This window comes from Rhinopithecus roxellana, chromosome 10 (assembly GCF_007565055.1).
Source record: "Rhinopithecus roxellana isolate Shanxi Qingling chromosome 10, ASM756505v1, whole genome shotgun sequence".
In the NCBI taxonomy this organism is placed as follows: Eukaryota; Metazoa; Chordata; class Mammalia; order Primates; family Cercopithecidae; genus Rhinopithecus; species Rhinopithecus roxellana.
Window position 1 is genome coordinate 74,367,937 of NC_044558.1, and position 13,668 is coordinate 74,381,604.

General features: G+C 34.8%; 1 protein-coding gene across 1 annotated transcript in view; it reads left to right on the forward strand.

The window, feature by feature from the left end:
• SLC2A13 (solute carrier family 2 member 13) overlaps window positions 1–13,668 on the forward strand; it is a 400,273-nt gene that overhangs the window by 67,535 nt on the left and 319,070 nt on the right. The window contains exon 2 of the mRNA XM_010366135.2: window positions 2,523–2,682. Within this exon, the coding sequence (XP_010364437.1) occupies window positions 2,523–2,682 (160 nt within the window). The remainder of the gene's footprint in view (window positions 1–2,522; window positions 2,683–13,668) is intronic.

Below are 13,668 nucleotides of genomic sequence, written 5' to 3' on the forward strand. Positions count from 1 at the left end.
GGTTTTAGAATCTTGCTGTCTGCTTTAAATTCTGATTCTTCTACCTACTCATCGTGTGACCTGGGGTATGAAAAATGGAGATAATTACACGCCCTTGAAAGGGATATCCTGAGGATTAAATAAGATAGTTAGTCCCTGTAAAATATCTGCTGAATGTAGGCAGTTGTCGCAGTGTTAAATCAGCGTGAGCACTCATTGAACTGAAGGTCTTTTATGGTTCTTTCCAACTCCAAATCCAATAAGTCTGTCTTCAGTCTTTACCCGTTGTCAGTATGTGCTGCTTTCAAAGCTCTGATGTTTGTTTTAAATAATTGAGCTTTATCAGGGTCTGAGGACATACCTGTGTTTCTGTCAAGTAAAATCTATGTTTTTTTTTTTTTTTTTTTTTTTTTTTTTTGACAAGCATGTGTTGCCTGAAACCACAGTCCTGATTTCCCATGCTCAAATTTGTGGCTGCATGGCTAAATAAAGATCTCTGTCTAAAGAGAACAACCAAATTCCCGTTCATAGACAGAACAAAGCCGAAAAAAATCCAAATGATAAATTATTGTTTGATTTATGAAAGTTTGAGATGTTCTAATAGTGAAAGAACTAAAAAGAGTATACAAATCCCTTGTCAACATTTTCAGTGGATGTTTATTTCCTCTTTCCAAGTTAGATGAGGGCATTTCAGGGTGGTCTGTGCCATTAAATTGATTAGCAGTCAAATGGAAATTTCAGCTGCTTAGGTGATGATTTAATTGTGAAGACTGTTAATACTGTGTCCATTAGCACATGCTTACTATTCTGTGAAACTCAAAGTCATAAGATTATTGACAGGCACTACAGTAGCAAACAACATTGGTGGAAATTAGTATCTAATTCTGATACTTAATGGTTTGACTTATGTGGAAATTTAACAACTACTTATCAGTAGTTATGCAATAATACAGTGAATTTTCCCAAATAAATATATATTACCTAAATAAATCTTGCCTATCTGTTCATTTATGTATGTATTTGCCTTGTTCAAAGATGTAACAAAGCAAATAAAAATAGAGGAAAAATATACTTATAATAGGATAAATTACCACTGTTATGGCATTAGAAGAGAGTTTGTGTCACAAAATAATACCTTGAAGTCCAAAACATTGGATGGAGGTGGGCCTCTCTGACTGCATACATAGAAAGGGAAATGAAAAAGGCTATGATTTATAATAGCCATCAACTAACAAAAATCACTTGTAGAAAAGTACAACTATTGCGGTTACATAGAGAAATGTCTCTTGCTGTACGCAATATAATAAATAGTACCTTCAACAGCCCTTGTACAGAAAACACAGCAACAGGTTTCTTAGTACTGATTCCTTCAACACAAGCTATTTTTTGCAATCACAAATTTGTTAAAAAGCAATTTGTTAAAAGCAATTCTATATAGATCTGTTTTATTCATTTTATTGATATTCTGGCTTAATCTAAGGATTGATTTATAGTATCTAGAGATATAAAAATTAAAATTTGTAGGCAATCTATTTTTTATGGAGACTTTGTTAAGTATTGATTAGATACAGCAAATCAATATCTGTCCAACCTTTGGGTAAGGCTGAATACTATAACAGGTTAAATAATACTAAATACTAAAATTGGCTAAATAATCAGACATACATGGAAATTGCAGGTGCCACAAGAGGGTGAGACTTTAAGAAATCATTTGGATTGGCTCAAAGTTCTGTACTATACAACTTTAGGTTTTTAAATACACAGTAAGCCTCAAGATCACCTCTGGAGAATTTTAAAAGGATAGTTTCATCCCCTACCTCTGTAGTTCTCTGTTAAGTAGGTCTGGGGTGGGTGAGGTAAGAGCAACTTTATTTAAATAAAAAAGTCGCGTAAGTAATTCTGATTATCAGTGAAGTTAGAACTACTGCCATAGAGAATGCTGCATTAATTTCAGATAGAAAAAAATTTAAAGTTAATATAACCAAATATACCTTAGCTGTAAACTCTTTTATTCTGAAATGTACACCTAACCAATTGAATAAGGTGATTTAACATATGAATTTCTTATTAGTAAACCAATTAAAAGTTTTGGTACATCCACTGGCCTCTAACTATGTTTTTGAATAGTTAATATGTATCCTAAGATAACTTTTTATTCTCACTATTGTCTGATTACATTTCCATATAAACTAAAAATATTTCAGTAATCATTCTATCTAGAAAACTTTTTTTTTGTATTTTTAGTCCTCAAGAAGTTATAAAGCATACTGATATGCACTCTGAAATTATCTTAGGCCTTTAGGGGTGCTTTTATTTGTAGGCTTTCAAGTGATAATACGAAAAATGATATCTCACATACATTTTTACTGGTCTGCAGTAGCCCCAAATTGTTATGAACAGAATCTTAAATATGTGGTAAACTTGTGTTTAAAGTAGAAAACCAAGCCCATATACGTAAGTGTATGCCTAAATCTAGCATTAGTATTTATTGCAACAGAAATCTCGAGTAAATGTCTCACGTTTACTTTTCATTGTTTTTATAGGCATTGCTTCTATGACAGTGCCAGTGTACATTGCGGAGGTCTCACCACCCAATTTAAGAGGCCGATTAGTCACCATTAATACCCTCTTCATCACAGGAGGGCAGTTCTTTGCAAGTGTTGTTGACGGAGCCTTCAGTTATCTCCAGAAGGATGGATGGAGGTTTGTAAATACTTTTTACATTTAATTTTTCAAATCTTGATTTGGGGGAAGGGGAGAAAAATTGACAAATCATAGTCAAAATATAACTGTGTGTTTTGAGTCATTATAACTAATTTATAAGTAGGTGGCATTTAGCAAAACTGAAAGTGGACAAGAAGCTGATATTTATTTTGATGATAGACAAAGAACCTACCATTAAGAATTGATATTTACCGGGCTTTTTTAGCATTTAGGTGACATTTCTCACACGGTGTGCAATCTTTTGCAATATTTGTTTAAAAATGAATGCAGTGATAAATATATATGGAGTTTGTGAATTCTACAATGATTTACAAGTTGTTTATGAACTACAGATATAACTAACATCCTTTTTGCATTCTGGAAGCTACATTTTGATCTGAAAGAAACCTAGTGTTTAAAAGATAAAAATTTACCTCTATAAAAAGATACGTGTGAGTTTAAAATATACAAATTATTCCTTGATATTTGGCTTATTTTGAATCAATAAATGACAAAAGTGGTTTTAAGACTGCTTTAAAATAAATACAAACTAAATATTAAAACAAAATCTTATGTTAAAGCTTAAAAGATATTATGGGCTCTGGATTTTGATATCTTTATAGTACTCATGTAACTGTTCCAGAGAAATTTTATTAAAAGGCAGTAGAGGTTATACAATATTGCCTATCTTGTTTTCTTGCCTCTACTTAATAGAACATATCTTTATTCAGTATTTACTTCTCTGTAGGTACTGGGGAATAGAATATTCAACAAGATAAACTCAAACCCTTGCTTGCTTGGCTTTTACAGTGTTGATGGTAATCCTCAACAGTAGAAAAAAAAGTGTATAGGCCGGGTGTGGTGGTTCATGCCTGTAATATCAGCACTTCAGGAGGCCAAGGTAGGCGGATCACTTGAGGTCAGGAGTTTGAGACCAGCCTGGCCAACATGGTGAAACCCGGTCTCTACTAAAAATACAAAAATTAGCCAGGTGTGGTGGCACACACCTGTGATCCCAGCTACTTGGGAGGCTGAGGCAGGAGAATCGCTTGAATCCAGAAGACGGAGGTTGCAGTGAGCTGAGATGACACCACCGCACTCCAGCCTGGACAACAGAGCGAGACTCCATCTCCAAAAAAAGGGTGTAATGTGATGTGGACCCAGGGAATTAAACCTCTGTGTAAGAAGCACGATAAACCTTGTAGCTTAGGATGTGCCATTAAAGACCTAAACGGGCAAAGTTTTAATTAAAAGTCATGTGAGAAAACTCTTTGAAGCTAATGAGGGCCTACATTTGTAAGGACCATTAAGAGGAGGACACAGTTTTTAAAACGGTTGTTGTGTCTGCAGATGTTGCTAAACTGAAGCAGGAAATTTCTTTTTTCTTGGTTTTTTTCTGCTCAGCAGATGAAGAGAAAGAGGAAAGATGGTAACTGTTTTCAGCATAACCTGGTATTTTAAGTTTTTCTTGTAAATACAATGGAAGTCAGTCTTTCAGCTTGCATGTCTTTAAGAAGTTCTAAATCATCAATTTATATTTTGTTAAAAATTTTTATTAATGTAACTAATATAGATATATTCAAATGCATGGCATGTATAGTTGCATAAATCACATTTTTCACTTAGGCATAACAATTATGAAATTTTTCTCAGTCCTGGTTAGGAAAGAGAAAGATCACCCAGTAGTGACAATACATTTATTAATGTGGTGTGCCTGTGTAAAAGTGGAGGTGTTGGGACAAGCCTGAAACCCCCTTCCAGAGGCCAGGAGACATCATAGGCAGACCTGGATTAAAATATGTTTTTTACCATTCATTAGCTAAGCACCTCGAACAAGTCATTTAGGCCCTCTGAGCTTCACTTTTCTATAAAGTAGAACCAGAAATACTTACAAAATTATTGTGGCATCCAAATTACTTATTATATGTAAAGTGTTTAGCCTAGCGCTTGGCACATGGCAGATAATAAATGAAGAATCACACTATTAGTTGCTGTTCTGATGAATTGAGTAAAGGATGGGTGCTACTATTGATGTTGTAAGAGAGGCTGAAAGAAAATCAACATTCTGTGGTATCTGTTTTCTTTATTGGCAAGAATGATGCTTCAAGATGGTAGGGCAGAAGACTAGAGATAAAAAGATTTAAAGTGTGTTGCTGCTGTGGGAAGCATGAGAAGGAAAAGACTAGGGACAACACATGATTTCCAAGTAACCATGGAATCCCAGCTGAAGCTGGAGGCACATATTTGCACTAAAGCCAATTAGCATGCTCGTGTTTATTTTTCCGGCAATATTGGATTGCCTAGGGGTGAAAAAATAAGAGTATGGGAAAACTAACTCTGGTTGATAAGATAGACCCAGGGTATTAACAGCCAGATTGTTTTGAAGCCAATTTATTGTTTGCATGAATACACATTTAATTATGTATACATGCAAACATGTTTTCCTTTTTTTAGGTGAATTTTCTCTGTTATGTCTTCTGTTATCTAGTATCCTTATCAGTATATTTATCTCATCTGACTCCTGGGCTAATAGGAATGTGGTTATAAGCAAATAAAGATTGAAGTGCTACCTTAGTATTAACTTTAGACTCTGGAATTGTCAACAACGATAACTTATTCATAATTATAACAATAGATAACTCATCACTTTTATAGCAATATGTTTCAAATTCTTAAGGAAAAATCTTAAGGAAATTGTGGGTCTAAATATATCATGTAAAATTTCTTTTTCATGCTCATATTTTTATATATCTTCATGTTAGATGTCCTCAGTCTTCAAAGAATTTGAATATTTTTAATTTGTTTTATTTCCTTTTTTGACTTTTATTGCTTCTGAAACTCTACCTCAAGTTTCTAATGTTTAATTTTATACTATAATAACCAGTGTCCCGAATTTACTGGTCTTGCATTATAGTGACGAACAGTTAGCCTCTGGTAGCAAATACTATTTGATCCTAACCAAAATCTTGACAGGTTAGTGGAATTGGTATTATTCTCATTTTGCAGATTAAAAACTTGATGCTCAGAGAAGTTAAATATTAGCCTGAGATCACATGGCTATTACTTGGCCTTGGCAGAGATTAGATTCAAGTCTTCTTATTCAAAAGCTAACTCCCTTCTTCCTCATGGTTCTGCTTTCAAGCATTTATAATTATTGATTATTTTAAGCATTGATTAAATGCTTAAATATTGATTATTCAAGCATTGATAACACTATTGATAATTATTGATAATTTCAAGCCATAATTATTGATAATTTTTACAGTAGTGATTGGATTAAGACAGATGGAAGATGAAATCAATTGACAGAAAAGCATTTATATTTTGATGTTGTTGAAACATTATAGTTCACCTTTTATGCCAGATGGGTCAAAGTTTCTGTTCTCTTATTGTTTGAATATCATAGAAATAAATTGTTTTCTGCTGAACAACTGGAAGTTTACTTTTTCTAGAAAAAAGAATTGCCAGTAGCAGATTCAATGTTCTATTTTTCTGGCACTTCAGTGTCATAGTACATTCTGTACTGGGAAGGACACCATCTGGCTTCATGAAGAAAGAGGAAATAAAATTTTGAAAATATTGTTAAAGATTTGATTTTTTTAATGAAAACAACTTTATTGCGATGTAATTCACGCACCATTCAACTCTTCCATTTACATTGTACAATTATTTGGTTTTTAGTGTATTCACAAAGCTATGCAACCATCGCCATAATCAAATTTAGAATATTTTCATCACCCTCAAAAGAAACCTTGCATTCCTTAACCATCACCCCCTAAGCCCCCAAACTGTCCCATATTTAGGCAACCATTAATCTACTTTGTGTTTCCATAGGTTTATGTATTCTGTATATTTCATATATGAATATGTGGTTCTTTATGACTGGCTTCTTTCACTTAGCAAATTTTCAAGGTTCATCTAAGTTGTGGTATGTGTCAGTACTTCATTTCTTTTTATAGCAAATAATAATGTGGATATACCACATTTTGTTTATTCATCAGTTGATAGATATTATTAACATTTTGGGGCTATATAAATAATGATGCTATGAACATTTGTGTACAAATTTTAGGATAGACGTAGGCATTTGCTTCTCTTGCTTATACACCTAGCAGTGGAATTGCTAGGTCATATGATAACTGTATTTAGCTTTTTGAGGACTGGCCAGACTGCTTCCAAAGTGGATGTGTTATTTTACATTCCCACAAGCAAAGTATGAGGTTTTCAATTTTTCCATGTCCTAGTAAACACTTGTTATTTGTCTTTTTTGATGACAGTCATCCTAGTGGGTGTGAAGTGGCATCTGATTGTGGTTTTGATTTGCATTTCTGTAATGAGTAATCATGAGGATAACTTGTTTTTTTCCTAATATATTGTAGTGTTGATAAAGATGGCAGAGATGTTTCAATAGTTAATGATAAAGTTCTATTGCTGTTTGCCCTTTTCTTTGCATATATATATAGTTTCTTTATTTTTATTTTTGTTTTTAGTAGAGATGAGGTTTCACCATGTTGGCCAGGCTGCTCTCAAACTCCTGACCTCAAGTGATCCACCCGCCTCAGTTTCCCAAAGTGTTGGGATTACAGGTGTGAGTCACCATACCTGTCTTCTTTGCTAATATTTTAAAATCTTACTTCATGAACATAGTGAGATTTACTCACTATACTTCAAGCAAACAAAAATGGCCTTTTCGAAAATTGCTTAGTTAAATCCTGGCTTATCAGTAAATATATATAGTAAGTGAACTTAGCCATCAAAATGATCTGTCTAGAAAACTTATCTGGGCATGCCACTAGTAAAATGTTTCAAGATTGTCTATTTCCTACAGGAAAAAAAAAATTCCTTATCATGGCATGCATCCATGCATGCTTTTAAAGATTTTTCTCACTAGCGTTGTCCCCTACTCCGCTTTATGTAATACCCAGGCTTATAAACCATCCACATCTTGCTTTGTCATGTTTCTAGGTTTTTTTTTTTTTTTTTCCTCCTTATGCTCTTTTTGCCTGTAGTGTCTCCCTAGCCTATCCAGGGATTCTTGTCCACCTCCTGTTCATCCTGTAAATCTCTGCTCCTGAATCATGGAATCTCTGTTCCCTTGTCTTTTCATAATACTTTCTACAAAGCTCCATTTTTATATTCACTATATTATTTTGAACTACTTGCTTATTTTTCTATCATCTCTCATTCATTTTGGAATTCCTAAATGTCACTGACCTTTTACTCATTTTTAGATCTAGGAAGGGCCCAGAACATAGTAAATATTCAGTAAATGTTTATTGAACTGAGCTGAAATTGACTGGGCTCTTGGGAAAGGACTCTTAAGCAGCATAAAAAGATACTGATTATAAACCAAAATACCAATGTATTAATTTATACAGAGGGATATATATATACTTCATAGATAGCTGAAAATTAAATTATTAATTATATGTGTTTTTGAGGATAAAAATAAGAGAAAGAAGATTAGTTTCTAGCCTATGAAAATTTATCTCCTTCAAAAGAATATACCTCCCTGGGAATCTGGAAACTTTCATTATTTTCTGTTTGATAATGCTGAGTTTCAAATGAGTGTTTCTGTGTTTACAAGTATATGGTCATCATGTGATTTGTATTAATAGGGATAAGTATATATACAGAGAGGCTAAATTTTTCTGTTTTATGCTGATTTTTACTCATCTTATTCCTAGACTTACTTTAAAAAAAAAAACACAGGCTTATCTTATTCCACCTCACTGAACTACGTACAACCATTTGTTAAATGTCTGGTTGTACTAGTCATTTTCATGTTTCATCATTTAATTGATGTGATATAGGTATTGAATGAGAAATACAAAATACTAGCCTGGGAACCTCTATAGGAGAGATTTTACTGAGTATACTGAGGCTGACTCATGCACAATGTGAGACATGCTAAATTTTGAAGAATTGATGGGACTCAGGTGGACACAGGTGGATATGGGAGGCAGAGTATAGACCAAGAGGGAGTAGGATCAGGGAGGATTGAGGCTACAGTGATGATGTACATAAGAGGCTGAAGCCAGATTCCAATGGTCTATGAATTCAAGTCCAACTTCTGTCTACAGGCAAAGGGAATTTATTATTTTTTTAGCAGAGTATGCCATGATAGGAGTCAAAGATCACCATGGCAGTGATGCCCAGAACTAACTGGGGCTCTCGCCTCTTGGGTAGATTTAGGAAACCTATTTATGAGGCTGCTGCCAAGGTACAGCTGTGAGGTTATACTTTTGGAGTCATCAGTTGGTATGGAAATGATTCAGTCATTCATTCAAAAAGAATTTCTTGACACTTTCTGCATACTAGTCTTGTATTTAATACTAAAGATGGAAAGATGGATAAGAAGTGCTCCTCTCCTGAAGCCTCTAATGGCCTAATATAGGAGAGAGACTTTTTTTTCAGTCTCTTAAGCAAATGATGGATATAGTGTTATAGGAACTCCCAAGAGGAGTGAATAACTTAGCCTCACAACAGAAAGATATTTGAGATTTTTGAATAAAAGAATTCCAGGTACAGTGAGGGAGAGGTAAATTCTAGGTGAAATGTAATCTTCGAAGGCCCTGTCATCTGAAAGAGCCAGTCAGGTTTGGACAAGAGTGAGAAGTTAGAGCAGCGAGGAGGAGGGCTATGATGATCTTCTGGGAGTTTGGGGGTAAAGCAGGAAGGCCGGCCTTTGGTAGGTGTGGATGGAACTTGAAATCCTTTGCTCTTACTTTCATAACACATCAGATTTGGGTTTGTTTATTGAAAGCCTCAAAATATTTTTTTAAATCAATATTAATTTTAGATGGATGAATTGATGAGCCTCTGTCCCCTATAATATTAGCTCACACCTGTAATCCCAGCACTCTGGGAGGCCAAGGCAGGTGAATCATAAAGTCAGTAGTTCAAGACCAGCCTGGCCAAGATGGTGAAACCCTGTCTCTACTAAAAAAATACAAAAATTAGCCGGGTGTGGTGGTGGGCACCTGTAATCCCAGTTACTCAGGAGGCTGAGACAGAGAATTGCTTGAACCCATGAGACAGAGGTTGCAGTGAGCCGAGATTGCGCCACTGCACTCCAGGCTGGGTGACAGAGCGAGACTCCATCTCAAATAATAATAATAATTATTATTATTATTATTATTTTAAAATCCATGTCAGTAAGATGCTTCTCAGAATGATATTTAAATGGGGATGTTATTTCTAAACAAATTTATGCTGGAGAATGTGTTCTTATAATTTCATGCTAATAGATCAGTGGTACTTGGCTCTATATGAAATGTAGAATATGAGTCAATCACTATCTTACAAATAGAAGTATGCAGTAGCCATTTTAAGAATGATAGATTTAGATAACACATGTATTAATTGGTGGCAAACAGTCTGATTACAAGTAAATACCTGCCGGGTGCCATGACTCAACGCCTGTAATCTCGGCACTTTGGGAGGCTAAGGCGGGTGGATCACCTGAGGTCAGGAGTTTGAGACCGCCCTGGCTAACATGGTGAAACCCCATGTCTACCAAAAAAATACAAAAATTAGCTGGGTGTAGTGGCACGTGCCTGTAATCTCAGCTACTCAGGAGGCTGAGGTGGGAGAATCTTGAACCCCAGAGGCAGAGGTTGCAGTGAGCCAAGATCGTGCCACTGCACTCCAACCTGGGTGACAGTGTGAGACCCTTTGTCAAAACAACTCCCAAAAGTAGATACCTTAGTGCTGAAGATAGAAATACGACTGTTTATCATGAAGATATTACAGTGTGATACGAAAAATATGTTTAAGATTTGCTTTCACAGCATATGAATTAATTTATCTCAGCTCTAATATTCTCACCTAGCTGGTGTTCCAGCAGTTACACAATGTTGTTTACAGGATCAAATGAGTTAGTAGCGGTGAACATACAAACTCTTCACTGCTATTAGGTATTGTTTGCTGTTATCTTCAGAATGTTTTAGGTTAAGTCTCTATATTCGGCATTTAAGTTGGCAATAAAAATTGCTCTCACCTTCAGTTACCTGATTTTTTTCCAGGAAAATGTAAACATGGTTTGGTAATAACAGAGCAGTTTGTGTAAGTCTAATTCCCCTGAAGATGACCACTATAAACATGGGCAGAATGTATGTATGTATAGAGCAATGGATGATATTTAGGATACTGAAAATACTCTTTATTATACTTTAATGGTAGATACATGCCATTATACATTTGTCCAAACTCATGAACTATACAGCACCAAGAGTGAAACCTAATGTAAACTTTGGACTATAGGTGATAACGATGTGCTAATGTGGGCTCATCTCTTGCAACAAATGTCCCACTTTGGTGGAAGATGTTGATAATCAGGGAGGCTATGCATACATGGGCAGGAAGTGTATGGGATATCTCTGTACCTTCCTCTCAATTTTATGATAATAGCAAAAAAGTTGGAGGCAGTAAATGGAATTATATATTTGTGAAATGGTGCAGCAGTATCTCCAGGTAGACTGATAAGTGAAAGATACATGTTTTTATCTGTAGAACAATGACTAGAATATATTACAAACAGAAACACATAAGAAGCCATATGAGCATGAAAATGGAATACTTAAAATATTTTGATAAGCTGAATAAATGCAATAAATTAAGAACACAGGAATGAATAAGAGATGGCACAAATAACAAATAGCAAAATGGTATACCTAAAACACATTTATGGTAATAATTACATTAAATGTAAAAATTATTGTGTACTAAAAATGTGACACAGGTATGCATTGTCTAAAGAGACACACTTTAATGCTGTTAGATTCAAAGTGAAAGGTTGGGAAAAGATATAGTACACAAAAGTAAGTATAGGAAGGCTGATGTGGCTATATTAATAGTCACACAAAGTAGACTTCTGGAGACACAGTATTAGCAGAGATAAAGAAGGGCATTTTCTAATGACAAAAGAGCCAAGTCATCAGAAATGATAATGATACAAAATGTGTAGTTTATCTAATAAGATAGCTTCAGAATACATGAAGCAAAAATTGTCAGCTGGCAGTTAGCCAACAGTGTGAATGCACTTAATTCTGTAGAGCTGTATACTTAAAAATGGATAAAATGGTAATTTTATTTATATTTTACCACAATAAAAAATAGGCAAATCAGGCTTATATTTGCAAAATTTTTAACTTTTTTTTTAACAATGATAGAACATCTAGATATAAGATAGGTTATAAAAAAGCAGTCCAGTACTATTAAATACCTTGTCAAAATTGACATTTGCAGACTGCTGCATCCAACAATCGCAATATACATATTATTTTCCTTTCCTTTCCTTTTCCTTTTCTTTCTTTACTTTTTTTTTCTGTTCTTTTTTTTTTTTTTGAGACAGGGTCTTGCTCTGTCACCCAGACTGGAGTGCAGTGGCATGAACATGGCTCACTGCAGCCTCGACCTCCTGGGCTCAAGCAACCCTTCCACCTCAGCCTCCTGAGTAGCTAGGACTAGAAGCAAATGCCACCATGCGCATTAATTTTTGTATTTTTTTTGTAGAGACGGGGTTTTGCCATGTCTTTAAACTCCTGGGCTCAAGTGATCCACCCACCTTGGCTTGGGATTACAGGTGTGAGCTACCACACCTGGCCTTACGTATTATTTTTCAAGTTTACATTAGACAGTCTCCAGAATTCATCATATCTTGGGGTATAAAATAAATGTTAATAATTTATTAAATAAATAAATGAAGTATCTGTCCCCTGACCATAGCAGAATTAAATTAGAAACAATAACAATAAGATGGCCAGAAAAAGCTGCAAATATTTGTAAATTAAAGTAGCATGTTCTAAATAATTCATGGGTCTAAGGGGAAATCAGAAGGAAAATTGGAAAATAGCTTTGAATGGAAATAAAATACAATATATTAAAATTTGTGAAATGCAGCTACAGCAGTGCTTAGATGAAAATATGTAGCTTAAAAGTGATTACAGTAGAGAAGAGGAAAGGTTTAAAGTCAGTGATCTAAGTTTCATGTTAAGAAGCTAGAAAAATAAGAGATAATTAAAACCAAACAAAACAAAGAATGAAACAATAAACAGCAGAAGTCAATGTAACAGTTGGTTCTTTGAAAAGATTAATAAAATTGATAAACTGACTATGATTGATTAAACTGATTAAGAAGAAAAAGATAAAGTACAAATTATCAATATTAGGAATAAAAGAGGGCATGTCATTTTATGGACATTATGAGGATAATGAAGGAATACTGTGAACAACTTTGTGCCAATAAATTTACCAACTTAGATGGGATGGTCATTTGCTTGACAATCACAACTTACCAAAAATGGACATAAAATGGAAAATTCGAGTATCCCTGTATTTATTAAAGAAGCTAAATCCTGATTAATAAGTTACTTGCAAAGCAAGTTCCAGGCCCATATAGAATTTGTTTTTTTCTTTTTTTGAGACCGAGTCTCACTCACTCTGGCACTCAGGTGGCTGCAGTGCAGTGGCACGATCACAGCTCACTACAGCATCGACCTCCTAGGCTCAAGGGATCCTCCCACCTCAACCTCCTGAGTAGCTGGGACCGCAGACACATGCAACCACACCCAGCAAATCTTTGTATTTTTTGTAGAGTTGAGGTTTCACCTTGTTGCCTGGGCTGGTTTTGAAATCCTGAGCTTAAGCAATCTACCCACCGCAGCTTCCCAGATTGCTGAGATTATAGGTGTGGGCCACTGCACCCAGCCCCTGGTGAATGCTATAAAATATTTAAGGAAGAAATAGCTTCAATTTTAAACAAAAACTTTAAGAAAATTAAGGTAGAATAAACACTTCCCATTAAGGTTTTGGAAGCCAGCATAATTCTAATACTAGGGCCTGAATTGTTACAAGAAAAGTAAATTTGAGTCCAATTTCATGAACACAGACCAAAAAGTATCCTTAACAACAAAAAATGAGTAAAACTGAACCAAGCAGTATGTAAAAGGGAAATAAATCATGACCCAGGAAGGTTGGTTGGTT